This window comes from Electrona antarctica (assembly GCF_951216825.1).
Source record: "Electrona antarctica genome assembly, chromosome: 5".
NCBI classification, from domain to species: Eukaryota; Metazoa; Chordata; class Actinopteri; order Myctophiformes; family Myctophidae; genus Electrona; species Electrona antarctica.
The window spans coordinates 50,414,369-50,440,866 of record NC_136810.1 but is presented as its reverse complement, the minus strand read 5'-3'; the positions used below and the strand labels follow the sequence as shown (position 1 = coordinate 50,440,866).

At 43.2% G+C, this 26,498-nt stretch overlaps 1 protein-coding gene across 7 annotated transcripts in view; it reads right to left on the bottom strand.

Moving 5' to 3' along the window:
* edc4 (enhancer of mRNA decapping 4) overlaps nucleotides 1–26,498 on the bottom strand; it is a 62,649-nt gene that overhangs the window by 7,500 nt on the left and 28,651 nt on the right. For 3 of the 7 annotated variants that reach the window (XM_079500620.1, XM_079500622.1, XM_079500623.1), the window contains exons 19-31: nucleotides 25,972–26,211; nucleotides 25,189–25,290; nucleotides 24,444–24,587; nucleotides 23,880–23,934; nucleotides 22,335–22,482; nucleotides 21,060–21,215; nucleotides 14,772–14,887; nucleotides 14,069–14,234; nucleotides 12,235–12,288; nucleotides 10,725–10,835; nucleotides 8,688–8,874; nucleotides 6,784–7,003; nucleotides 5,970–6,133 (exon numbers count right to left, since the gene is read on the bottom strand). In XM_079500620.1, coding sequence (XP_079356746.1) covers nucleotides 5,970–6,133; nucleotides 6,784–7,003; nucleotides 8,688–8,874; nucleotides 10,725–10,835; nucleotides 12,235–12,288; nucleotides 14,069–14,234; nucleotides 14,772–14,887; nucleotides 21,060–21,215; nucleotides 22,335–22,482; nucleotides 23,880–23,934; nucleotides 24,444–24,587; nucleotides 25,189–25,290; nucleotides 25,972–26,211 — 1,863 coding nt within the window. The remainder of the gene's footprint in view (nucleotides 1–5,969; nucleotides 6,134–6,783; nucleotides 7,004–8,687; nucleotides 8,875–10,724; nucleotides 10,836–12,234; nucleotides 12,289–14,068; nucleotides 14,235–14,771; nucleotides 14,888–21,059; nucleotides 21,216–22,334; nucleotides 22,483–23,879; nucleotides 23,935–24,443; nucleotides 24,588–25,188; nucleotides 25,291–25,971; nucleotides 26,212–26,498) is intronic. The other 4 variants (XM_079500625.1, XM_079500621.1, XM_079500624.1 and 1 more) reach the window with 4 other exon arrangements.

Here is a 26,498-nt window from a genome sequence, read left to right as displayed (position 1 = left end):
TCTGCTATATATTAACTGCACACACGTGCTGTTTAGCGCTATGTGATTCAATCTTTGTAACTTTATTATTGCCATTGGAAAAAAAATGCTGCTGTGACGATGATGATGAAGAATAAGCGCACGTCGTCGTCGCGGTTAAATCCGTCTTTATATAATTGGCTCAGTTATCAAACCATGACATTGTTGTCAGAAGCTCAAATATTGATTCAGATTGTAAGTTTAGTGCAATTCTTAAGACAAAGACAGAGTTTGCAAACTAAAGTAGCAAACACAACACCACTGACAACAGCACCATAACAAACGTCCTGAGACCTGAGGTATCTTTTTTCTCCCCGAGTTCTGTCGGTAAGGCTCAAGGCTTTTGTCACATGATAGCGCAGCTGTTTCCAGGCATCACATTAGGGCTAAAAGGTACCACTCCCACTGTACATAGCAATAATAATAATTACTATTATTATTATTAATAGACCATAGTATTAATTAACAGGTTACATGCAGGCATCACTTTAGGGGTAAAAAGGTACCTTTGCACATAATAATAATAATAATAATAATAAAAAACCATAGTATTAATTAACAGGTTGCCATTTCCTTAAGGTTTACAGGTTAAACACTTATTATTCTTATTTTTAAACACTTAACCATAAACATCCCCTCTTTGAATTTAAATGTAAGGCATTTGTACATTATTTGCTATTTAGAGATATGCTGTGTATTACAGCCTTGTGTAACATTACACAACAAACAATATTAATAGTATGACTGCTCTATTATTTAAAGCCTATTCTACAATTTAAAAAAATCACACCCATGTGAAGTGAGGGGCACTCTTATCATTGTACATCATCATGACGTAACATGTCTATTTGCTCAGACACTGATGTAAATTCTCCATTCATTGTCAACAGGAATTTAATGTTTGTGTAAGACAAAAATCTACACTTAGCTGAATATAGGAGGGGCTTGCGCCCCTCAAAAATAAGGGGACTTCCCTCAAGTCAGACCCATGCTGCGGGTTACAAATCATCGTGGCTTGGGTTAGGTTAGGGTTTAGGATAGTGTTAATAATGGTCTGACTAAATTGAGATCTCTAACCAATGCCACGCTACCAAAAATAATGTCAATGCGCATTTTGTATTTTCATTTTTTGCTATGTAAAATATCGGATATCGGGAGTGTATCGGGAAATTTAAAAAATGAATATATCGGATCGGATCGGAATTGAAAAATCAGTATCGTTGCATCTCTAGTTTTCTCGTCAGCGAAAAGTCAACAAACAGAACACGGTGACATGCATGCTGATCTGCCATAATAATAAAAAAAGGCTTAGCCCATGCGTCCAGTGGCTTTATAGGTATAGGCTGCTCAGATCTGGACTGGACTTCTTTATGTTTTGGACTAGAACCGGCGGACCTCTGTACTGTAGACGCACAGATGCATGCATGCAGATGCGATGCGTTGTTTATTGATGATTAAGCCTACAACAATTTATTTATATTGTTAAATGTTGCTTTTTTGTTTGTCTTTTAAAAAGGAACATAAATAAATGTATACCATTCGTCTACCAACTTTAATTATGTAGCCTACTAGAATTTCGCGGGCCTTCGGCCCGCTCATCCCAGAGTTGCGTTGCCCCGCGTTGCGATACAGAAGTCCACAGATACAGAAGTCCACAGTGACACGCGTTTTATGCAGCTGTTTTGTGTTGCAGCGCGTGCGCGCGCGCGCGCGTGTAGTGTTGTTGTTATCCATATATGCGCCTCGGTTCGTCCCGTTTGTTCCACGCCAGGTGTCGACGCAGTCGTTTGTGCGATTTGCGTGTTTGCATTATTGTAACTGTGTAGGCATACCATATTCTGAATTACCAAAAAGGACACATGCGCACGTGCATGTGGATGTGGATGTGCACATGCGCGTGCACGTCGTGCATGTGCCGTGCGTGGGCGGTTCTGTTAAATTGAGATGTCAAAAGAATCTATAGCCTAACAATAAATGGATCAAATATGCTCTATATTAGTTATGTATTTATTTAAAGCAGTGGCTGTGAAAGGTGTGATCCAGGGACCCTCATGGTTCCTTGAGGGGGTTCCAAATGGACCCATTATAGGTCTGTAACTGTGAGAGTGTAACACATGGACCCAAATGGACCCTTACAGGTCTGTAACTCTGAGAGTGTACAAATGTAACCAAATGGAGTCTTGTATAACTTTTAACTCTGATACTGTAGAAATGGAATGAAATGGGACTCTTATGGGTCCATTTGGTTTGACTCTCAGAGTTATGGGGGTCCTTGAAATTTAAAAGTTTGAGAACCTGTATGCAATGGCTTATCTGTTGTAAAAAGAGAGACCAGCCTATTCTCCAAACCATCATATCTTATGCTTTGCTAGGTTGTACAAAATAATATTGGGTCATTATAATTTGCAGGACTCACCGCGCGCACAGCTGCCTTGTCTGTGTTGACATGACATGGGCTTGCAGGACAGAACTTGCATTTGTGACAGACACATAGTTCCTTTGCAGACAATACAATGTGCTTGTCATTGGTCAGTCACAAAGCTAAGAAAACAGCAGCCTACTTTTTCTGCATGTCAATGATGAGATAGTTCGCCGCTGTCTGTCTATCTGCAGACAGCGGAGCAGGCAGCGAGCCTTTCTCTGATCTGCGGTCGGGACCAGTGGTAGTGGTGTCAGCGTGCAGCGCATGCAGAGTTATGAAGAATACACATTCCGGGGTTCGGGCTGAAAGTCCACCTCTCAGTGTTTTTCCACTACGGACCATTGAACGTGCATTGTAATACACATTGGTGTGAATGGTCTGTGAGCGTAGCGATACACTACAGGCGATACGTGTAAAACCCCGGACATTTGAAGGAATGTATAAAACCACCCGGACTGGCCGGACAGGCCCCCAGAAGAGGACGTATGGTAAACTGTGTATGTAATCGCGGCGCTGTCCATCCAAGTTAGAATGAGTGTGTGTGTGTGTGTGTGTGTCTGGCTGCCCTGTGTTTTGCAGCGTGGGGATCGCCATGTGAGGGGGCTAGCCAATAAGGGCCCTGTGTTGCATGTGGAGAATTGTGTAGGTTAGTGTGTGTGGTGTAGCCGAACGGGGTGGTGAGAACATGAGGGGGATGTAGCACAGCAATCGGTGACCCCTACATTAAGCTGTGTTGCTCCCAAGATGCAGTGCAAATGCGTGTTGTAGCAAGCGTAGCCAATGGGAAAACAGGATGCAGTGTTGCCAGGTCCGCGAATTGTAAGCGAGTTGTAAGTAGCGTGTTGAATGGCATTTTTTCTGGGCTTGTTTTCATAGACCTGGCAACAAATTAGGCGGGGGTGTCGGTGCTTGTGGCGTGTTTGTGTTTATTATTGATATTGATATTGTTTGTGAGTCTGGACGGGAGGCGGCTGTAGTGTCAGTGCAATGACAGTTTTTACGCGGGTGTTGTTGAGTGTGGGCGTGCGGCGCGACATGAGGAGATAGCCGTGGATCGACGCGGAGGGTAAGGCTGTGTCGTGTTAGTGTGTTGTTGCAGTGTGTGTTGCAGCGTGTTGCAGCGTGTCAGTGACGTAGTAGCTGGTGACTTTATGTTCCTTTCCTGGGCTTGGGCACACGTTTTCAAATGTATAATAGATTACATTTGGGGTAGCCTATTAAAAATAAATAAAAAAATCAACTCCGCCCTCCCCTCACCTGCCTGTGCAACCATGTTTATATGCCCGACTAGAACACACTAAAAGATGGGAGGATTACAACATTACCGAATGCTCGACGCTGTTAAACAACTTTAAAAGTATACAATGGACACAGACCAAGAAGACGTTAACGCTGCCATCATACAGGCTTGCAAAATACACGGTGTGGACTTTTTGAAGGAGCTACAGCAAGTTATTTTGGAAACACTTGTCAAAGGAGGATGTACCGATTGTACTCAGCTGTTTAACTACAGCAAGTGGAAAATCTGATTTTTCAAGCATGGCCTATGGTATGCAGTCTATTATCGAACAAATATCCAGACAAATGGCCAAACGAAGCAATGATTTTGATTGTTTGTCCACTACAATCAATAATGGAAGAACAGGTTCAAATGTTGAACGCTAAAGGACTGTCTGCTGCTGCCTGTGCTGGTAAAGACTTTTCTTATGTTTACGGCTCGCCCGAAACTTTTGTTGGCAACGCCTTTGGAGAACAGCCCTGCAAGCACCTTTGTTTCGAGACAGATTGATTCGTTTCCAACTCTCACGGGGACATCTTGCGAGGTTTGTTTGTAAACAAGTCGCCACGCCAGCTGCAGCCTCACAGACTAGCAGTCCCAGACACAGACTCTTCTCCTAAAGTGTGTCCCTCAAACACGTCCATTGTGTATGTTTTCAGCGACAAGCGGGCGACATCAAATACGTTTGTTTACACCTAACGGCATTCCAATAATACGCTTCAGGAGTGGGTGTACAGATTTGGACCAATCAGATCGTTTTTTACTCAACGCAAACAGAAGTGATTCGGTCGGCGTAGGCATACCTACCGGATCTTCTTTCTACACAAATTAGTCAAACAAGACGAAGTTGACATTTTTTATTAAAAAAAAAGTTTTCCTGATGTGATAACCTGTCAGAATCAGCTTTTGTTGTGTTCGCTTATGTGCTAAAAGTGACTTTGAGAGCTGTTTCCCCGTTATAATGGTAAGTCAATGAGAGCCTATTTTTATTTCTAATATTTACTATTAAAACTGCACAACAGAGCGAAATAATTCATGGAATGGACTAGTTTGCTCATAACAAGGTAAGAAAACCAACCCTTTTTCTGAGGTTCACACATGCTAAGGCAAATTTATTTATTGACACCGCCGGCGCTTAACCATTTTGACCAGCATTGAAAGCTTGACCAGGATCCTTACTTAGTAACCGTCGCTAACGTGGTATTGGCTAAGAACGGGCTTGGGTGGGACTTAGCGAACAGCTAATTGGCCTCATTTAAAACTTTAAATTTGTGTGTATGCGTGTGTGCGTGCGCTCTATCCTAATGTACATTCTAAACGCACTACTTCTTGGAAAGTTACAAACTCAGAATGCAGGGTACAAACTAAGGTACAAAGTTCATAATAATATGAAAAGGATCATTTACACTTCACAGAATCAGAGATAAATAGGAACTAAAGAAGAACAGCCGTATGTGGAAGGGGGAAGAGAATGTAGACGGAACAGAGATATTTGTTTAAGAAAAGTAGATGTTTGCGACAGTATTTATTGCTCTGGTGTTTTCTTTTTACAGAGTGGGAAAATAACGATCTGAAAATGACGTGTCGCATTTCAGAATTTCAGTGCGTGGCTCGATTGTGTGTGCGGCTCGCTGCGTGCAGAAAGAGCGAGGCGGCAGACACCAACTCTCTGGAGAGTGATCCCGTAAGCGGACTCACATTGATGTTGTGCGGGAATGTCCCTCTGTGGGACTCCTGCTTTACCCTAAATGGGAGGCATACTTTGGTCAGACATAGCATTGGTCCGACTGGATTAAGGTTGGTGAGGGGTGCGTTAAGACAACCAGATTAAGGTTGGTGAGGGGTGCGTTAAGACAACCGGATTAAGGTTGGTGAGGGGTGCGTTAAGGGTTTGGGAGAGGGTTAACGGTTAGGTTTAGGTGTGCTGCCCCGTGGGAGGTTAGGGTGAGGGTTTGAGACATCGGACCGAATGAGCAAGAAAAGGTCAGTAAAAGACATGTTTAAACCACTGTCCTCGCACACACGGCAAGAGCGTTGTGTATCAATGACCATCAAATATTCACCTGCTGCTTCTGCCAAATGGAAAACCAAAAAACCATGTAGTGGAAAAACACCATAAATGGAATTGCGTCACCCGGCAGGTACCCAAATGCTTATAATTTTATTCTAATAGAATCTGGCTAGAGGGAGAAAGCATAAGAGAGAACTGTTAATGTTGCATTGTGTGTGTGCTCGCGCGGTGCTTCTCACCTTATTTTGAGCTCCGAGCGCGTGGCGAGGTTGGATGAAAGCTGCTGGATGAGAGAGAGCAGCACGGGTTGAGATAGGGGACACGGGTGCTGACCAAACACCTGCGCGGAGTCGATGGTCTCGCACACATATAGTACCAGGTTCAGGTCCGTTGCTGAGAGAGCCTGGGAGAGAGAGGATGGGAGAGGAAGATAGAGCGGGAGCAAGCAATTAGTATGATACCCCATACCCCACAGAACCACTGCAGGAACTATATTCTTACTGCACGTCGACAAGTGTAAAAGGAAAAGGGAGGATGTTTGAGAGTTGCAATGGGGTGAAAATAAAACCTTGACAGCGATGAAGTAGTGATCAAGTGTCAAAAGAGTGTTAACCCATTTTGACCTGAGATCTGATTCTAAAAATGTCTTCTACATCCTGACAGTTTTCTGAAAAAGCTATGTTTCTGTCAGTCGTTCTTCAATTTTTCAAAAATAGCAGACCTACAAGCTCGTAGCGCGCCACTCGGTAGATCTGCTATTTTTCAATAGCTAAAGCATAACATAATGCTAACACCAAAAGGGGTTCCCGCCCCGGAAAAAGAGAGAAAACATATAAATTGTATGAATGAAAAGTCTGCTTTATGTTGCAGTAGTAGATTGTCTTGTTGTATGCATCCATTGTTTGTGACCGACTGCTGTGAGTGTGCACACAAAAGAATCGAGATGGTGTTGTGTATTGTTGTGCCATTGTTTGACATGGCCTTGTTGATCGAGTACTATCGGCTTGCAAGATTGTGGCAGTATATCTGTGTGTGTTTGTCCATGTGGAGTACCGTTTGGAAAGCTTGGTTGAGCTGTCCTTGCTGTAGCAGTTGCAGGATGTTGGCTTGCTGTGTCTGGTAGTCCAGGTGTGCTGTGGGGACGGGCGTGCTGGCCGCAGACCTCATGGCCTGCATGATGCTAGAGGTGACCACAGCCTGCTGATCTTTCATGGCCTGGGTGACCTCGCCTTTAACGATACGCTGCACGTGACTTAGAATAGACTCCTGCAGACTGGGGAGGAGAGAGAGGTGGAAATGTGTAGGAGACGGGGAGAGAAGGGAAAGTTAGTCATGTCATACTTGCTCAATTGGTTTATGGGTAATATTTGTTGTCACAACCCTCCTGTATCTCACATGATGGCAAGTTTCAAAATAACGATTATGTAGAGTGATATTGCTACAACAATGTCATCAAGTCTACTTAAAATATTTTTCCTTATGACCACTTTAACAGTCTATACTTGGAAAACTGGACCCAAATGGCACTTAGTCTACTCTGTTTCAGTTTTAAACCAAATTCCTTTGCTAAAAAAAGCCGATCACAACGCATCATGGCACGTTCTGAACTAGTAGGGATGCTAAGGTTCACTTGAACGAATGGTTAACCATTATGAATTACAGTTGTGTTTATTTTGAGATGGTCTCTAAAAGATCCAAATGTGGGTACTAATAAAAAAGCCATATCCTTTCAAATACACACGCAATACATGTATGAACATTTACTCCAGAGCAAATGTTAACATTTGAAGATGTTAAACTCTTTACAGAGTAAGTTTGGTGAGTTTCTACACTTCTCTCTGCTCCGGCCCTGACAAAATCTATAAACCTCAGAGGCTGTGGAATTAATTGCAGAGGGAACAAGAGGCTCAATCGAACTTGTGTTCTTACATTAGCCCAAGGATTAAGCCATTTTGACCCGAGATCAGATTCTAAAAATGTCTTCTACATCCTGACAGTTTTCTGAGAAAGCTATGTTTCTATGTCAGTGGTTCTTCGATTTTTCAAAAATAGCAGACCTACAAGCTCGTAGACCTCGCTTGTAGATCTGCTATTTTTCAATAGCTAAAGCATAACATAATGCTTACACCAAAAGGGGTTCCCGCCCAAAATGGGTTAAGCTTTCCTTGTTTCTCCTCTCCAATCCATTACACACCTGCTCAATAAGCAGTGACTTCCGCCAGGACTGCTGGCATATGCAACTACAGCTATGCATATTTGATATTCCAAACGTGCGATTGGGTTATCAATCAATGTTATGAGAGCAATTACCGTGGGGGCTATCAATCAACTTTTAGCCGACATATTTTGTGGTGGGACACCTCTTTAGCAAAAGATCAAATATGGACTGCTCACAATATTGTTTTATTACCAAATTTACACAGTGGACAATTACGTGTTTTTTTAACTTTAAATAAAGCAACATGTGATCAACTAAAACGGGTGTTTGCAACACAACGGACATATTCAGAATAAGTACAGCAAGGCATCATATTGTGGGAACTATGGGAACAGTAATTATGTGTGAAAAGCAAAATAGCAGATTTAAACTCTAGTAGCAACGGCTACAATCAATCAACTTGATCATTAAATATCCCGGTATAAATGTAGTGAGATCAATGTGCAGGCAGGTCAGATACATACTTTCCCACCATCATCTGGAGCCCTTTTGGTGTTAGCATTATGTTATGCTTTAGCCATTGAAAAATAGCAGATCTACAAGCTCATAGCGCGCCACCGAGTGGCGCGCTACGAGCTTGTAGGTCTGCTATTTTTGAAAAATCGAAAAACATAGCTTTTTCAGAAAACTGTCAGGATGTAGAAGACATTTTTAGAATCTGATCTCAGGTCAAAATGGGTTAACCAAGTAATTGGTTAGTTAGTCAAGTTTATTAACCAAGTAATAACCAGATACATACTTTCCCACCATCATCTGGAGCTGGTGCTGGACCTCTGCCCGGACGCTGGTCGTGATGCTCGTGGCCAGCTGATCGGTGGAGTTCTGGAAGTTGTCCAGCATCTGCTGGAGCTGGCCAATCATGGGGTCCCGTGCCTCCTGCTCTCTCTGCTTCCTGTTCTTAACGTGGGCCTCCAGTTGTTGAATATCTAGAAGGGGGGGAAATTATGGTTTTAGTTTGTAATATGCCTGGCATGATGTGCTCGAATGGGTAGCTGCATTGTAGTCTCCCCCACCAGGCAGCCAATGCATACAGTATGTCTCTCCATCCAACTCGACAGAGGTGGATTTCAGCAGAAAACACGTCTCAGACTTAGTTTATAAAAACCATAATGACCAGGGCCATGCCTGTGTTTTCATGAAATATCTTTTAAATCGATTTTCGATTTTCATCATCAGAATTCAAGGTCTGTTTATTGCCTTTAGTTCAAAGTAAACGAAACGACGTGATGGAGTCGTCTAGACGAGGGAAAGTGGCAGGTCAAGACCCTATGAGAGCATAATGACCGAAGGCATGCCTGTGTTTTCATGAGATATCTTTTAATTCGATTTTCAGATAATTATGTCATTGCGTCGTCAGAATTCAAGGTCTGTTTATTGCTGCCAAAGTAAAACGAAAGAATGTGATGGAGTCGTCTAGACAGGGAAAGTGGCAGGTCAAAACCCTATGAGAGAAACCTCAATTTGCTTTTGCAAGAATGCAAGTGCCTGTAGAAAACCATTAAATAACACTGTGACCGTCACTTGCTCCGTCCATGCCATGGTGAAAAAGAAAGTACACATCTTGTTCCAGTGAACAATGAAGTCTTATCCTGCACTCACACTCTGGCAGAAACAAGCAAGCAAGCAACACAGCGGCCCAGCAGTCATTCATTTCCAATAGCACTCACCAGAAACTGCCCACATTTTGAACAGCGCTGATGCCGGAAGAGAACTTTCCATTCATTTAACCCATTTTGACCCGAGATCAGATTCTAAAAATGTCTTCTACATCCTGACAGTTTTCTGAAAAAGCTATGTTTCTATGTCAGTCGTTCTTCGATTTTTCAAAAATAGCAGACCTACAAGCTCGTAGCGCGCCACTCGGTGGCACGCTATGAGCTTGTAGATCTGCTATTTTTCAATAGCTAAAGCATAACATAATGCTAACACCAAAAGGGGTTCCCGCCCAAAATGGGTTAATCCATAGACGTTTCAAAAAATACTAAAGTTTTAAGGCTAGAATCAAACCAACCAGTGGACATCATGAATCATGACCATAAACATTTGTTTCTGTTCATTAATGAATTGGAAAATGCCAAATATGTATAAGACGTGTACATATTTTAAAGCAGCTATAACATGAATTATTAAAAAAAAAAATATCATATTGTCTTATGTCCCTCAAACTTATTTCTAATGGTTTGAGCCTCAATCACCACTCTGATATAACCAGTCCATGGCATTTCTTTTTTTGCTTCTGAAGCCGTTTTAGCTGCAGTACCAAAATGTCCTGAGGTGGTGGGGGTGTACAGAAAATACACAGGGGAGCTAAAAAAAACACCCACCAAAATGTAACGAGCACCAATATGTAATCGATTTTTTACATTCATTATTGGTATTACACTTGTAGCCTACAACAGTGGTTCCCAAACTTTTTCATGTCAAGGACCCCCAAATTGACACTCATTAGCCCACTGACCCCCATTTGAAAATATATGCCAGGGACCCTCATAAGAGAAGATTTGTACGGCTCTAGCAGTGATTTTCAGCCATTTTCATTTCAAGGACCCCCAGTTTGACCTGAATTAGGCTACCGTTCCCCATTTCTATCTCTGGGACCCCACTGTATATTGCAAAATCAAAGTTAATTTAACTCTGAGAGTGTACAAATGTACAGGGAAATTGGTATACCCATAGTATGTACACTCTCAGAGTTTCAGGGGCAATTCACACTATGGTCCCGGGTCCGCACTCGGGACCACTTGGCAGATGTTGTGGTAGTGTGAATGATGCGTACCGTTCCCGGGAGCGGATCGCCCAACCGTCCCCGAGACCGCATGGGGGGCGGGTATCTGGACCGTTGAAGTGTATTCAGATACGGATCGTTCCAATGTGAATGCATGCATACCTAAAGAAGAAAGTGGACTGTTTTTTTTTTAGAACGTGACATGATCTCTAGTCGACGAGCCAAGCGTCTACAAAAAAAAACACAGACGCTGCACGACGCGTAACACCAGCTCATTTATCAACGCCGCCCGTGACGTCTCCTGTTGAATCTGCTATACGCGCAGCACCGCAATATGCGCTGATCTTGGACTACACGTGGCTCTTGGGCTTTGCTTGGCATAGTTTCCAAAGTAAAACAAAATAATAATAATAATGCTAAAGTAGAATCCATTAAACTAATATCAAACACGACACTGGAGCACAGAACTGACTGACACAGTGAATAGCAGGCAGGCTGACAGTGAAGTAGGCCTAGTATAACGGCAAAGAGCCAAAAGAGACAATGCAATGCAGTGGGTCTGGATTTATTGGAGACAATGTCGCAGAGTTGATGGTCAGTGTCCTAGGAACGCTTCTGCCGACCGGAAGCGTTCCTAGGTCTGATCACCCAGCTGATGTTAATCAACCACTTAATGTGGACTGACGACGAGAGGTTAGAGGGAGAGCAGAACAAGCCAAGGAGATATTTCTTTAAAAAATCTCTGGACAGGAATGGACTAGGAACTTACTTTTTTTTCTGACATGTTCAGATATTTATGCTCTACGAGTTGGATCAAATCATCTCGCGGGACGGAACCGGCCCATGACAGTTTCGGTCGCGATCGTTTTGGTCGCACTACAGCAATTATATGCAGTGGCACTGGTGCTCCCAGTTATATTTTTAGATCGCAAAGATTAAAATTCAGGCGCATTTGCGACCAAAATGGTCACAATTTCGAGCCCCACCATTGTGCATGCTCTTCCTAATGCTTCCAATCACGTAAATATTGTGGCTGAGATTTTACGATGATGATGTACGATCGTCTCTCTACGATCTAGTGTAGCAGAAATTCACGTGGAGGACGATAACATTTTGCACGGTAACGCAAGCTCCAACAATCAGTGATGACTTTGGGTACTAGTCAAGTATTTCTCCATGACATTTGCTTAACACTAGATTGATTGCATACAGACGTGTGGTTTCTACAGGAGCATAAAACATCGTTTACCACATCACTCTAACTTCGGCACATCCCAGTTGGGGGTGCATACTTAGTTTAGACTAATCATTGGTTAGACATGGGTTAAAGGCGTAGTGAAATGAAAAATACGTTTTTCACACTTTTAGACCATATCCGTGGTCATCATATGGGCATACCTAACAATGGATGCCCAAAAAATGGCCAAATTCTCATATGTGTGTGTTTTTATATCAAAAGTCCATAAAAATATATTTTGTATTACTTCCTGAAAACGAAAACGTGCTGCGTGATGACGTGTCGAGACACACATCGATAAAAGCCAATAAAAATGAAGCTCACCCGTTTGATTCCCCATATCTCCGCATCCGTCCAGCACAGGCAGCTCAGCTGCTACTGATTACAGAAATCCTCCGTTTTTATTCCCATTCAAGATGACATCCAGACAGTGTATTACTCGGTTTCAACTTAATCATCACGCTAAAATATGTATCTCAAAACATTATAGGGTAGAAATAAGCCACATAACAGTAAACTGGTACAGCATGGCCGTCCATCTGATTTGTAAACAAACACACACCGTGCGCTGCGTATAGCATAGCTACCGTCCCTAGCTACCGTCCCATCGCCTGAAGGGAAACTTCAGACCGGTGTTTCAACTTGAAACCGTTTGAAACTTCAAAATAAAATGTCCACCATTTCCGTTGCACTACGCCTTTAAGGTTAGGTGTGCTGCCCCATGGGAGGTTAGGGTTAGGGTGAGGGTTTGAGATAGGTTGTAGTTGTAGGACTAATGACTGGTCTAACCAATGACTAGTCTAAACCAAGTACTGTCTAAACCAGTGTTTCCCAACCTTTTTTGTCCCAGGGCACACTTTTCATAGCCTAAAAATCTCAGGGCACACCTAGATATACGGTGTATAGGCCTATCTATATACATACATATGTGTATGTATGTGTATGTGTATGTGTATGTGTATATATATATATATATATATATATATACACATACACATCATTCAATATATATTTTGAAGTTCATGGTTCCAAAAAATGAACTATTTTAGTTATTTTTCGTTCTTTCTTTTTTGAATTATTATTATTACCACAGTACCACAGCCCATAGCCATATAGAACCTCAGACTTTATTGAATAAAAAAAACTTTGGGGGATTTAATAATAAAAAAATAATTCCTTTAAAAAAATACATTTTGGAGAAAAAATAGCTCATATGCAATGTGAAATGCCACCTAATTCTTAATCCTTTTCCTTGTCTTTATTATGGGCCAACTTGTGAAAGCTGCATGCTTTTATTGTGAAGGGTCTCAGTTCTCACAGCCTGCATATTTCCACGTGCTGAAAATAGCTGATCGACAAGCTCACAACGCGTTGCGGGAGCTTGTAAATCAGCCATTTTCAGCATGGAACACGTGTACGGTACGACGAAGAATAAATCAGGCATCACTGCGCTTCTGTGGAGGTCAGGGAGATATATTGTGTTGGCCGAACGAGGCGATCATGTATGAACAGTTGGACAGCTATTTTTCGTGGCACATTATGTTTAATCACAACAACGTCACGTTTACTTTACCTCCTCAGTGTTTGGGTCGGGACATGTAGGACTGTATGTGTCTGCTGTCTACGTGCATATGCGCGAAATGTAGCGTCTTCTGGATGCATTAACATTTCAATGGCCGTTATCGCACGTCTAATGGTTAGACGTGTGACAACAACAACGACGCAACAATAGGAAGCCTGCAGCCCAGTAGCTATAATATTGCTTTCGGGGGAGGGTTAGTGTTATTTTCGGTCAAATCAGGCGGCACACCTGGACACATCAAACGGCACAGTAAAGTGCCGCGGCACACAGGTTGGGAAACACTGGTCTAAACTATGTACTGCACCCCACAGTTGAGCTCTATGATAGCTGGGCTACACTAAGCGACATGGAACGCTGGGCTACACTAAGCGACATGGAACGCTGCGCTTTCCTTCGCTTGAGTTATGAAAGGAATGTAAACACAAGGGCTACTAAAAGCCTGCATCCTTCATTTTCTTTCAGCCTTTAACCTTGGCCTCCACTGATAAAAGACGGGTGTCTTTTTATCTGTGCATGTTTCATACTCTCGCCAATGAGCCAGTTAAGTCTGACAATTAACAGAATGAAATGTCTTACACTCTTGCGTGCCCTGCTTGAAGCTGTCGTTGATCTGCTGGAACATATTTTGACATCCCCTCTCAAAAACGGGTAGTACAATGTTCTGGAAGGCCTCCTTATAGGCTGCCTGGATGGGGCCCTGCAAGGCCTCGGCCGCCGCTCGTCCAATCGCGTCTGTGGTGTTCTGGAGAATGGTGAAGGAAGGGGCGAGAAGAGTTTAGGGAAAATAGTTTATTAACCAAGTAATTGGTTAGTTAGTTAAGTTTATTAACCAAGTTATTGGTTACTACTTTGCTATACACTGACACCACGCTAGACAGGAACGCCCAAAAACGTCACATCCGGTTTTAGCCTGGGGTAAGAATTTTCTATGGCTGCCAATGCAACTTGGTCCAATCCTTAATCACATACGGACAAAAATCTATGCCGATGCTATCTAACTTGCGGAGGTAGCGTGCCTTGTCCACGGGCAACAGATCTTTCAACGTATGGCATTGCAAATACGTTTGATAATCGCTACTCTGCTCAATATTGTTTTGAAAATGCCGCAAATTGCATTGCAGTGAACGAGCGCAAATCACAACTTCCCTCGTTTGTGGGCGGAGTCAGTTTGAGGCGCTGTTTACGCGCCGTGGTGTCAGTGTATGCTATTGAACAATCAATGGAGGAACACAATACAGAAACTTGTTGAAAAACGTGTTGCGTGCGTGAGACAACTCACCTTAGATTTAACAACCTTGCTGACGTTGTCCTTGAGGCTCGCCTCCACGGCTGTCAGCTTAGCAGCAATGGTGCTGCTCATCTGGCCCGTCACTGGCTCCAGGCTCTTTGAGATGGCTACATGAGACACAGAGACAAAATCTATCATTTGTCTGCCATGGTTTCCCTAAACGTGTAATCCTTCAATTGATTGCCGTAACTGGTCATTACACTTTGTTACATCAGTGCTGCGCTTCTTTCCCATTTATCACAGATGCAATCTGTTCATAGTTATAGAAAGAATATACAGGTGCATCTCAATTAATTAGAATATCGTAGAAAAGTCAATTTTCTTTCCTAATATAATTAAAAATGTAAAACCTTATTTTCTAGATTAATTGCACATAAAGTGAAATATTGAAAACGTTTTTTTGTTTTAATCTTCTGGCATACAGCTCATAAAATCCTATCTCAAAATATATTAGAATAATTTATGAGAGCACTAAAAAAACATTTATAATACAGAAATGTCGGCCATCTGAAAAGTATGTTAATTGATGCACTCAATACATGGTCTGGGCTACTTTTAAACAAATTATTTCATCAATGGGGCGTGGCATGGAGGTGATAAGCCTGTGGCACTGTTGAGGTCTTATGGAAGCCCAGATTTGCTTTGATAGCAGCTTTAAACTAATTTGTATTGTTGAATGTAGTGTCTCACTAGCCTGGCTAATAAGCCAGACCGAATCAGCCGTTGGCAAAAAAACAAATTGCCTGCCGGCGGATTACGGTCTGGAGAGGCTCAATTGTACGCCCATTTCCTACACCAGAGAACTGGTGTGGCCAATCGGGACACGGTATGCAATATGGGCGGGCTTTGTTACATTGACGTTCAATGCTTGAGACCTTTGACTGACAGTAGCTCTGACCAATTGCGTCAAAGAGAAAATGTTTGAACCCGCACCCCGGAAAACAAGATCCATACACAGCATCTCCAGACTCAAATACCACACAACAGTGTGATTTGAGTCTGGCTTATTAGCCAGGCTAGTGTCTCACACCTTCCTCTTGACAATACAACCTAGATTCTCTGTGGGGTTCAGGTCAGGCCAGTTGGCTGGTCAGTTAAGCACAGTAACATGGTCAGTACACCAATTACTAGTAGTTTTGGCTCTGTGGGCGGGTGCCAAGTGCTGCTGGAAAAGGAAATCAGTATATCCATAAAGCTTGTCAACATACGGAAGCACACAGTGTTGTAAAATATTATAATAGATGGCTGTGTAGAGCTGTATACTCTATGCAGAAAAGTTGCTTGCCAAAAATATGGGTCAACTAGTTGCGCGAGTATAAACAAACTAATATATGTTTTGGGCTTTACATCTCATTCAACCTAATGCAGTAACCTAGAGCTTTTGTTTTGTTAATGTTTGTTAATTGTCGCGCAAATGATGGCGCAAGTAATGTTGACTTGACTACTCTACTGGTCTGCAATGTGTCGCCAACTTTCATCACTTTCTCCAATGCAGTCACATGCGCTTGCTTGAATAATATCCATGACCCATACTGTACAAGTTTGGGTCCCTGTTTTATCACCGTCAACTGGGTCCGGTCCGGGCAGTGTTTACATCCCTTTGGCGGGACTCCATTTTAATGATGCCACGTCGTGCACATTGCTCAACACCTACACTACAGGTCACACCATGGCCCATTGATATGCATCTAGGCCGCGTCCCCGTTTTTACTACCCAGTTTCGCACCAGTAAGGGGAGGGGAGGGAAGGGCGGGGGGGCAAGGCGTCATTGGTTAGACATAAGGTTGGTGAGGGGTGCGTTAAGACGACCGGATTAAGGTTGGTGAGGGGTGCGTTAAAACGACCGGATTAAGGTTGGTGAGGGGTGCGTTAAGGGTTGGTTGGGAGAGGGTTAAGGTTAGGTTTAGGTGTGCTGCCCCGTGGGAGGTTAGGGTTAGGGTGAGGGTTTGAGATAGGTTGTAGGACTAATGACTGGTCTGACGTTCTGTGTGCGCTGACTGCGGCGGGCACGGTGTGGGCTAGCCCCTCCCTCCCCTCACTGGTGCGAAACTGGGTAGTAAAAACAGGGAAGCATCTAGGCCAGGGGTGACCACAATTGAGTGGTGCCAAGTTACAAACCACTCCAAGGAACCGCAATGTCCGTCCCTGCCTGGTGGTGTCCCGTGTCCCTGTGTTCCTATGTTTAGGGTACCTGTAACGAAGACTCTCGCTTCCAGTCATGTTGTTGGATCCGAGTAGTTGCTCATTGGATATTTAGTCCCCATATGAGGATATCCAACTCGGACATTGGGCTATATGACATATGACATGTCTAGTATGACAATCCCTATATTTGGCCCGAGCCAACCTAGTGCTGATATCAGATAGATGTGGTAGAACCATATATGGATAGATCTAACTGGCTTAGTCATCGTGACAAGCATAGTCGGGAGAATATATAACAAGGGTCGGCTTCAGGGAGAAGGCAGAAGTCGAAGAATCCTGGTTTAAGTTCTAACCGGACACCACTGCAGCGGGTCCTAACCTAAGTAATCAGCCTTGAGCTATTTTATAGTACCAATAGGGGCAAAAGTGACACTGTTGTGCTAAAAACAGAGAGATAGTGTTGCCCTGTTGCCTGCGAATTACAATGCCCAGGGAACCGGGCCGGCACCCTGGGCGCGTTCCTGTGGGTCTGGATGTTCCAGGGACCCCCCGGAGACCCCCACACGGAGTTGCACCACTCAGTTCACACGGGTGTGATTTTGGACTTGATAGCTACTTTCAAAATAACCAGCTCAACATATTACATATATTACACATCCCATTGCTGAAAAGAAATTTGATGTCAAGTCACCTTAATTCAAGTGGCAGATGCCACAAATATTTGTATTATATTTAAATTTAAATTATATATTTTTTTACGGGCATGTCATGTGATCTACTTACACAGCCTTTGTGATCTACTGGTAGATCGCAATCTACCTTTTGGGCACCCCTGATCTAGGCACGCGGGTGAAATCACCCCTCAACGTCTTCTGACAGACATACTAGGGGAAGGAACATGCATCCAGCAAGCCCAACCCAGTAGTCCCTTAAGAGTGGCACCACACAAAGCCACGGGTGAACATGTAGTGTATGTCGGACATTACTATTACTAACCCTACCCCAAACCTAAACATAACATTACCATTACTAACCCTACCCCAAACCTAAACATAACATTACCATTACTAACCCTACCCCAAACCTAAACATAACATTACCATTACTAACCCTACCCCAAACCTAAACATAACATTACCATTACTAACCCTACCCCAAACCTAAACATAACATTACCATTACTAACCCTACCCCAAACCTAACATTACCATTACTAACCCTACCCCAAACCTAAACATAACATTACCATTACTAACCCTACCCCAAACCTAAACATAACCGCAAGCACGTTGCAACGCATGTGGGTGAACATGTACTATATGTCAAACATTACCATTACTAACCCTACCCCAAACCTAAACATAACCGCAAGCACGTTGCAACGCATGTGGGTGAACATGTCCTATATGTCAAACATTACTATTACTAACCCTACCCCAAACCTAAACATAACCGCAAGCACGTTGCAACGCATGTGGGTGAACATGTCCTATATGTCAAACATTACTATTACTAACCCTACCCCAAACCTAAACATAACCGCAAGCACGTCGCAACGCATGTGGGTGAACATGTACTATATGTCAAACATTACTATTACTAACCCTACCCCAAACCTAAACATAACCGCAAGCACGTCGCAACGCATGTGGGTGAACATGTACTATATGTCAAACATTACTATTACTAACCCTACCCCAAACCTAAACATAACCGCAAGCACGTCGCAACGCATGTGGGTGAACATGTACTATATGTCAAACATTACTATTACTAACCCTACCCCAAACCTAAACATAACCGCAAGCACGTTGCAACGCATGTGGGTGAACATGTCCTATATGTCAAACATTACTATTACTAACCCTACCCCAAACCTAAACATAACCGCAAGCACGTCGCAACGCATGTGGGTGAACATGTACTATATGTCAAACATTACTATTACTAACCCTACCCCAAACCTAAACATAACCGCAAGCACGTCGCAACGCATGTGGGTGAACATGTACTATATGTCAAACATTACTATTACTAACCCTACCCCAAACCTAAACATAACCGCAAGCACGTCGCAACGCATGTGGGTGAACATGTACTATATGTCAAACATTACTATTACTAACCCTACCCCAAACCTAAACATAACCGCAAGCACGTCGCAACGCATGTGGGTGAACATGTACTATATGTCAAACATTACTATTACTAACCCTACCCCAAACCTAAACATAACCGCAAGCACGTCGCAACGCATGTGGGTGAACATGTACTATATGTCAAACATTACTATTACTAACCCTACCCCAAACCTAAACATAACCGCAAGCACGTTGCAACGCATGTGGGTGAACATGTACTATATGTCAAACATTACCATTACTAACCCTACCCCAAACCTAAACATAACCGCAAGCACGTTGCAACGCATGTGGGTGAACATGTCCTATATGTCAAACATTACTATTACTAACCCTACCCCAAACCTAAACATGACCGCAAGCACGTCGCAACGCATGTGGGTGAACATGTACTATATGTCAAACATTATTACTAACCCTACCCCAAACCTAAACATAACCGCAAGCACATCGCAACGCATGTGGGTGAACATGTACTATATGTCAAACATTACTATTACTAACCCTACCCCAAACCTAAACATAACCGCAAGCACGTCGCAACGCATGTGGGTGAACATGTACTATATGTCAAACATTACTATTACTAACCCTACCCCAAACCTAAACATAACCGCAAGCACGTCGCAACGCATGTGGGTGAACATGTACTATATGTCAAACATTACTATTACTAACCCTACCCCAAACCTAAACATAACCGCAAGCACGTTGCAACGCATGTGGGTGAACATGTCCTATATGTCAAACATTACTATTACTAACCCTACCCCAAACCTAAACATAACCGCAAGCACGTCGCAACGCATGTGGGTGAACATGTACTATATGTCAAACATTACTATTACTAACCCTACCCCAAACCTAAACATAACCGCAAGCACGTCGCAACGCATGTGGGTGAACATGTACTATATGTCAAACATTACTATTACTAACCCTACCCCAAACCTAAACATAACCGCAAGCACGTTGCAACGCATGTGGGTGAACATGTACTATATGTCAAACATTACCATTACTAACCCTACCCCAAACCTAAACATAACCGCAAGCACGTCGCAACGCATGTGGGTGAACATGTACTATATGTCAAACATTACTATTACTAACCCTACCCCAAACCTAAACATAACCGCAAGCACGTCGCAACGCATGTGGGTGAACATGTACTATATGTCAAACATTATTACTAACCCTACCCCAAACCTAAACATAACCGCAAGCACGTCGCAACGCATGTGGGTGAACATGTACTATATGTCAAACATTACTATTACTAACCCTACCCCAAACCTAAACATAACCGCAAGCACGTCGCAACGCATGTGGGTGAACATGTACTATATGTCAAACATTACTATTACTAACCCTACCCCAAACCTAAACATAACCGCAAGCACGTCGCAACGCATGTGGGTGAACATGTACTATATGTCAAACATTACTATTACTAACCCTACCCCAAACCTAAACATAACCGCAAGCACGTTGCAACGCATGTGGGTGAACATGTCCTATATGTCAAACATTACTATTACTAACCCTACCCCAAACCTAAATATAACCGCAAGCACGTCGCAACGCATGTGGGTGAACATGTACTATATGTCAAACATTACTATTACTAACCCTACCCCAAACCTAAACATAACCGCAAGCACGTCGCAACGCATGTGGGTGAACATTTACTATATGTCAAACATTACTATTACTAATCCTACCCCAAACCTAAACATAACCGCAAGCACGTCGCAACGCATGTGGGTGAACATGTACTATATGTCAAACATTACTATTACTAACCCTACCCCAAACCTAAACATAACCGCAAGCACGTCGCAACGCATGTGGGTGAACATGTACTATATGTCAAACATTACTATTACTAACCCTACCCCAAAGCCCAAACCTAAACATAACCGCAAGCATGTCGGGGGGCGTGTTGGACTGTGTGCGTGTGTGAGCATGCATGTGCGCATGGTCTCCTTACTCTGTGGAACCGTCCTCTTCATTTCGTCTCTCAGTATTTTGTCCATTTTGTTGGTCAAGGAAGAGCCAAGGGTGTGGCCGAGCGTTTGGCTGAGATGCTCATACAGTTGCTGCTGACGGCACTGGGTGTCTGCTACCACGCGCTCCAGTTTGCGCTCTGAGGGCACCGTACATCAAGGACTACAACATTATAGAATGGAATAAAGCTAAATAAAATCTCATGACTGAACCACTTTGTCCCAAACTGATTGGTTTCCCAAATGAAATATGAAAAATGCCGTCTACGAAGGGCATGAAACATTTTTTCCACATTTCTTTTAACACATGTGGAGAAAATGTCAGCCATGAACCAACGCTATGAAATGTGCAGGACATTCCAGGTTCTTTCAGGGACAACAAATGATGTTATACTAGTTTGTGTGAAACAGACAAGTTTCTCAGAATGAAGGCGGGTATTTTCAGCTGTCTTACCAAATTGACAGCATATTGAATATACTAGCTTTCTACTACCACACTCCACTCCAGTCTCCATGGTTGATATAAAAGCTCATAAAACACACACAAAGCCTTGGGTTCAGATGCAAACCTCTCTAAAATTGCACTTTAAGATCTGCTCGCAATACTGCTAAAAATGTGCACTTAGTGAACACAAAAGATGACAAAGTTATAGTCTTGTCCTTCATTTGCGAATTTCTTTGCACAAGGACATATGGTGTGGCAGTGTTTTACAAAGATACTGGGCCATATTTGCCATTGTATGCTGGTGCATTCTATGCCTTTGAGTTCAGGCCGTGTAGTCAAGGACAGGTTCACCCTTAAGGGCCTTGCAAACGGGGAGCGATAAAACATGCCTATAGTTAATTTTCAATGAGACCTGCGTTTTTGCTCTGAGTGGTCACGGTGCGACAACGCAAGCGTATTTACGTGAGCGCGGCCCCGTGAATTTGTTGCTTGCGTTGTTGCGCCCCTCTTCAACAGACCTGAAAGAGACCTGTGTTGATCCAGGCAACAACGCCTGCGTTTGCAAGGCCCTTTATACTCCCTGCTCAAGAAAATTGGAACTAGATAAGACACCAACTTGAGTCCAAGCAGTATGTATGGCGGTGCATCATAGATACACGTGTGTGCAATGCTGTGCGAAGCGACACTTGTAGATCTGCTATTTTCACTAGTTTTGGGTCGCGGGAAAAAGTCTAGTCTCTCTTTTGGGTGGGTCTCGACCTGAAGGGTTTGGGAACCACTCTGCTCCAAGGTGTCCAACAATAGAAAAGGATACGATCGTCTTCCCGGTGGCTGACCAGGACATGCTCTACTCGGGCCATGATTGAGCTCTGCATGACGTCCATATGACCGCGCAGCTCCGCTAGCTCCCTCTGCTGGCCACGTAACAGCATCAGCAGCTCCTCCTGAACCTCAGAGTTCATCTGTGGAGAGATGGAGCATTAAAGATAGAACAGAGGAGAGGGACATTTTCTCAAAATGTCAGGTGGAAACTGGAAACCTTGCAAGTCCAAAACCAATACTTTTCGCCGGGTAATCTCTCAAGATAGATTCGGCTAAAGGCTTATGAACTCAGATTCTGCTAACATCTGTCGGTGCTACTTTCTTAAACATGAAATGTTGTTGTTAGTAGGAATAAACACAGGATGGAGCGGACTAAAAAAAAGGGCAGGACCAAACCTGAGTTCCTGTTTAACACAACCGATGCCGCCAGGATCTTACAAAATAAAGGCGCTTAGAGTGCAAGAAGATATGGCAGATTTTTCTCTTAAAAGGTCCCCCTGAAGTCATGCTGAAGTCATAAATGAAGACAGAACATTGTCCTTTTCGTCAAAACCATGGAGAGCTCCCTAGATTAGGAGTTACGAACCGTTCTTTTGGAGCCGTAAACAAGGAAGTGAATGGCAGCGCGCATGCACGAAACACAAGGAGTATGGTGCAGAAGGAGAGAACAAAACAAAAAACCCTGAAAGTTTTTTTTGTTTTGTTTTATATCAATAATAAAGCCCAAAAGTATGTATACACGTCCAAGGCACCTGCGGTTTGATTAGAAAGGACGTCAATACACGTCTTTTGTATAAATAAAATTATGTTAACACGAAAAAGGAGATTGCTCCAGAGGCAAAAACAAAGGAAAAACTTTTTTTTTAAAACCGAATGGGGTCCCCTATGTAGTTTAGTCACAAGCTATTGTTAATGCTTTTCATTGGTTAAAAAAAATCCTAAAACCCATACAGACAGACTTTCAAAACTATTTCAGACATAAGCGCTGTGATAATGTTCCAAAACGTTACATTTTTGTTCATTGTGGTCTGGCTAACTTGCTTAACTTGATCAGACTTTTGCCAATCAGAACTATTCAGTTGGTAAATTAAACGTGTCAAACCCAGTCAAGACGAGAGCAAAGCCACTTCTCGCCAAGTGCTTCAGTCAAAATATTGTTCATGCTTCACTTAGCATGAAAGCCAAGATAGCAATTAGCAGAGCGTGAATAGAGAGATAGGAAACCCTGAGTAGAGAGAGTGAGGGAAGACAAGCTAGACATGAGAGGAGATGGATTCAAACTGGGGCGGGCCCTGGTTGACTCACAAGGATCATATGGCCAGTGCAGTGAGTGCACCAACTTGCTGAGCGACCCCTAATCAAAACTAATTGTTGCCCGCTGCCGGGCACAATCGATTCTCAGTGGATGTTTTCCAGATTAAATATCTTGTAGGGAAAACTGAGCCGACGAGAGTTGGGTTAACCATGCAATGGTACAATCCTCCACCAAAATAGGAAAAATAATAAAACAATATATATATATATTACAACCACTTACTTGATTAGAGTGGGAGTGGGAGTCTACCTGTCTGGACTGAGAGTGAGAGGACTCTCTAAGGAGACAGAAACAAGACAACGCTCAAAACAATGGATGGGAAATGATGTCAACAAACAATTCCTGGCAAAAGATCACAACTTATGAGCGTTCACTCACTATTACGTGAAAAGAAACCACCTGGAAGCTGGGCAATTTGAAAATTATAATGGGAAATGTGTTAATTGTGTGCCTGTGGGTCTCATTTGAGCTGCTAATGGGCAATGCACAGTTGCACACATACATTATGTCATTACAAATATATGTAACAAAGGAGAAAAAGCCTTTAAACCATTTAGGCCTGACCTCAAAATTTAAAAAAAAAATCTTCTAAATCCTCCAGTTTTCTGAAATAAATATTTTCACGATTTTTCAAAAAATAGCAGACCTACAAGCTCGTAGCGCACCACTCGGTGGCGCGCTATGAGCTTGTAGATCTGCTATTTTTCAATAGCTAAATTATAACAATGTTTAAAACACCAAAAGGGGTTCCCGCCCAAAATGGGTTAATAGAGAATATCTGCTCACCCATCCTCTTTCTTGCTCTTCCTCTTCAGTTTGGGCGAGCCTCGCGGTGAGGTCTTCCAGTCTTTAACGGGGAGTCTGTGAGACGAACGTGCACCGCAGTTCCCCGAGGACGATGCAAGGCTGGCTACCTCGTCATCATGGTCACTGGAGAAAACACACACACGCACATACACAATGTGTGAAGTCATGGTGCACAAATCATCAGGGACCCAATGACTTGAAACTGATTAAGAAGGCTATGATGCAGGATTCTTTTTGTTTGTTCATCACCAGAAAATCTATCCAAATGCTGCGGTAGACATATATGCATTTTTCATTCGAAGAGAAATGTTGGAGTCACTCAATGTGACAACCGAAGTGAAGTTGAAAAGGTGAGGTGGTACGTTGTATATAAGAGCGAGTGCATGTGTTTGGTCCGACTAGTCATTGGTCCGAAACACGACAACTCACCTCAAACCCTAACCTAACCATAACCGCAAGCACGGGAGCAGGCGCTAGTCCGAGGTGCGGACGCATGTCGAACCAATGCTCCGTCGGACCATAGTATGCCTCCCTATAAGAGCGGCCAACCTTAACGTGTGAGCATTGACAGTCCTGGCATCATTACACTAGCCAGGATCATGCAATGTCCTTTCTTTTTGATGTGTCTACACTGCACCCTAGTGTTAAAGATTAGTAAATGACAACAGGAGGCAACAAAGTAAGAGCTTCCAGATATAAAACGTTAAATCTTAGAGGGTGTTACCTCTGCTCTGCACTGGCATCCTGACTGTCATTCTGTGTGAGCTGATAAGAGCGCCTGTGGTAGGGTGAGCTCATGTGTCTGTCCTTCAGCTCCTCTCTGGAACTACATAAACACAGATCAGATAGAAATAATTAGATTATTAAAGTAATCCAACAGAAAAAGTAATATTTTATTATATAAATAACTAGAGGTTTGGGCCGATATGCGGCCCTCACATCTAGAGTTTGGCCCGCTCACGACCACCGATCTGACCGATATGTCTGAGTCAGTGTCAGGGCTTTGTCAGAGTACCCGTTGTACCCGTCTGTCAGTGTCCCTTTTTGTGGCGATCTCTGTATCTGTCTGTCTGTCTACCTGTGTCCCTTTTATGCTCATGTATGGTGATCTCTGCCTCTGTCAGTCATTGTCTCTTGTATGCCCATACATGGAGATTCCTGGTGTCAGTTATGCTATAATATATATATTATATATATTAGCATGCCCTGTGGCTCTGAACAACCATTCATATACTGTATGCCTATATACTGTATGGGCGTTAACAGCTTTGTTTATATGTATATGTCTGAGTCAGAGTGAAATTGCAGTCGTCCGCCAGCCGGACAACGTTTTCAAATCGGCCTCATGGTGGCGCTGTAACAAGACGCTTGCTACATGCTTTGGCTTACAACTCTTGAACCATGGGTCGGACGATGCAGAGACCTGTGCTCAGTTCAAATAACACGGAGGATTTTACTGTGTAGATGAGATGGTGCCAGTGAAGAGTGTGTGTGTGTGTGGCCTTACCAATCTCCTAATCCGTTGTCTCTCAGGCTGTTCCTGGTTTCTCTAGTGATATCAGGCGCTGCGGGCCAAGCCGTGAGGCCGGCCACGTCAGAGGCTCCGCCCCCTGCCGCCGCGCCACCGTCGTGCGACAGGGCGTTCTCCAGCAGAGAAGGAGTGTGGCTGCTCAGTCTGGGCTCAGACTCTCCTGCTCCACCTCCTCCCACAGACACGGATCCTCCACCCAGCTCCAGGGACAGCAAGCTGGGAGTGAGGGTGACAATGTTTACATCACACGTTACATTGTGCATTCATACTGGAGGCTGGAGCTCATACTGCATGATTCTGATGGTTCCATTTGTAGTAAATACAGAGTGGTAATAATATGGAGCATTATACTAGAACTAGACAAATCATATTATAGACTATTAGTGTGGAGGCAACCAGACTATAGTAATTGCACCAACTTTATTCGTATAAACGTTGTATTCCGTATTTACTTTTTAGTCCCCTGTGACTAAAAAGTCTGAGGAAGGTCGAAAGACCGAAAC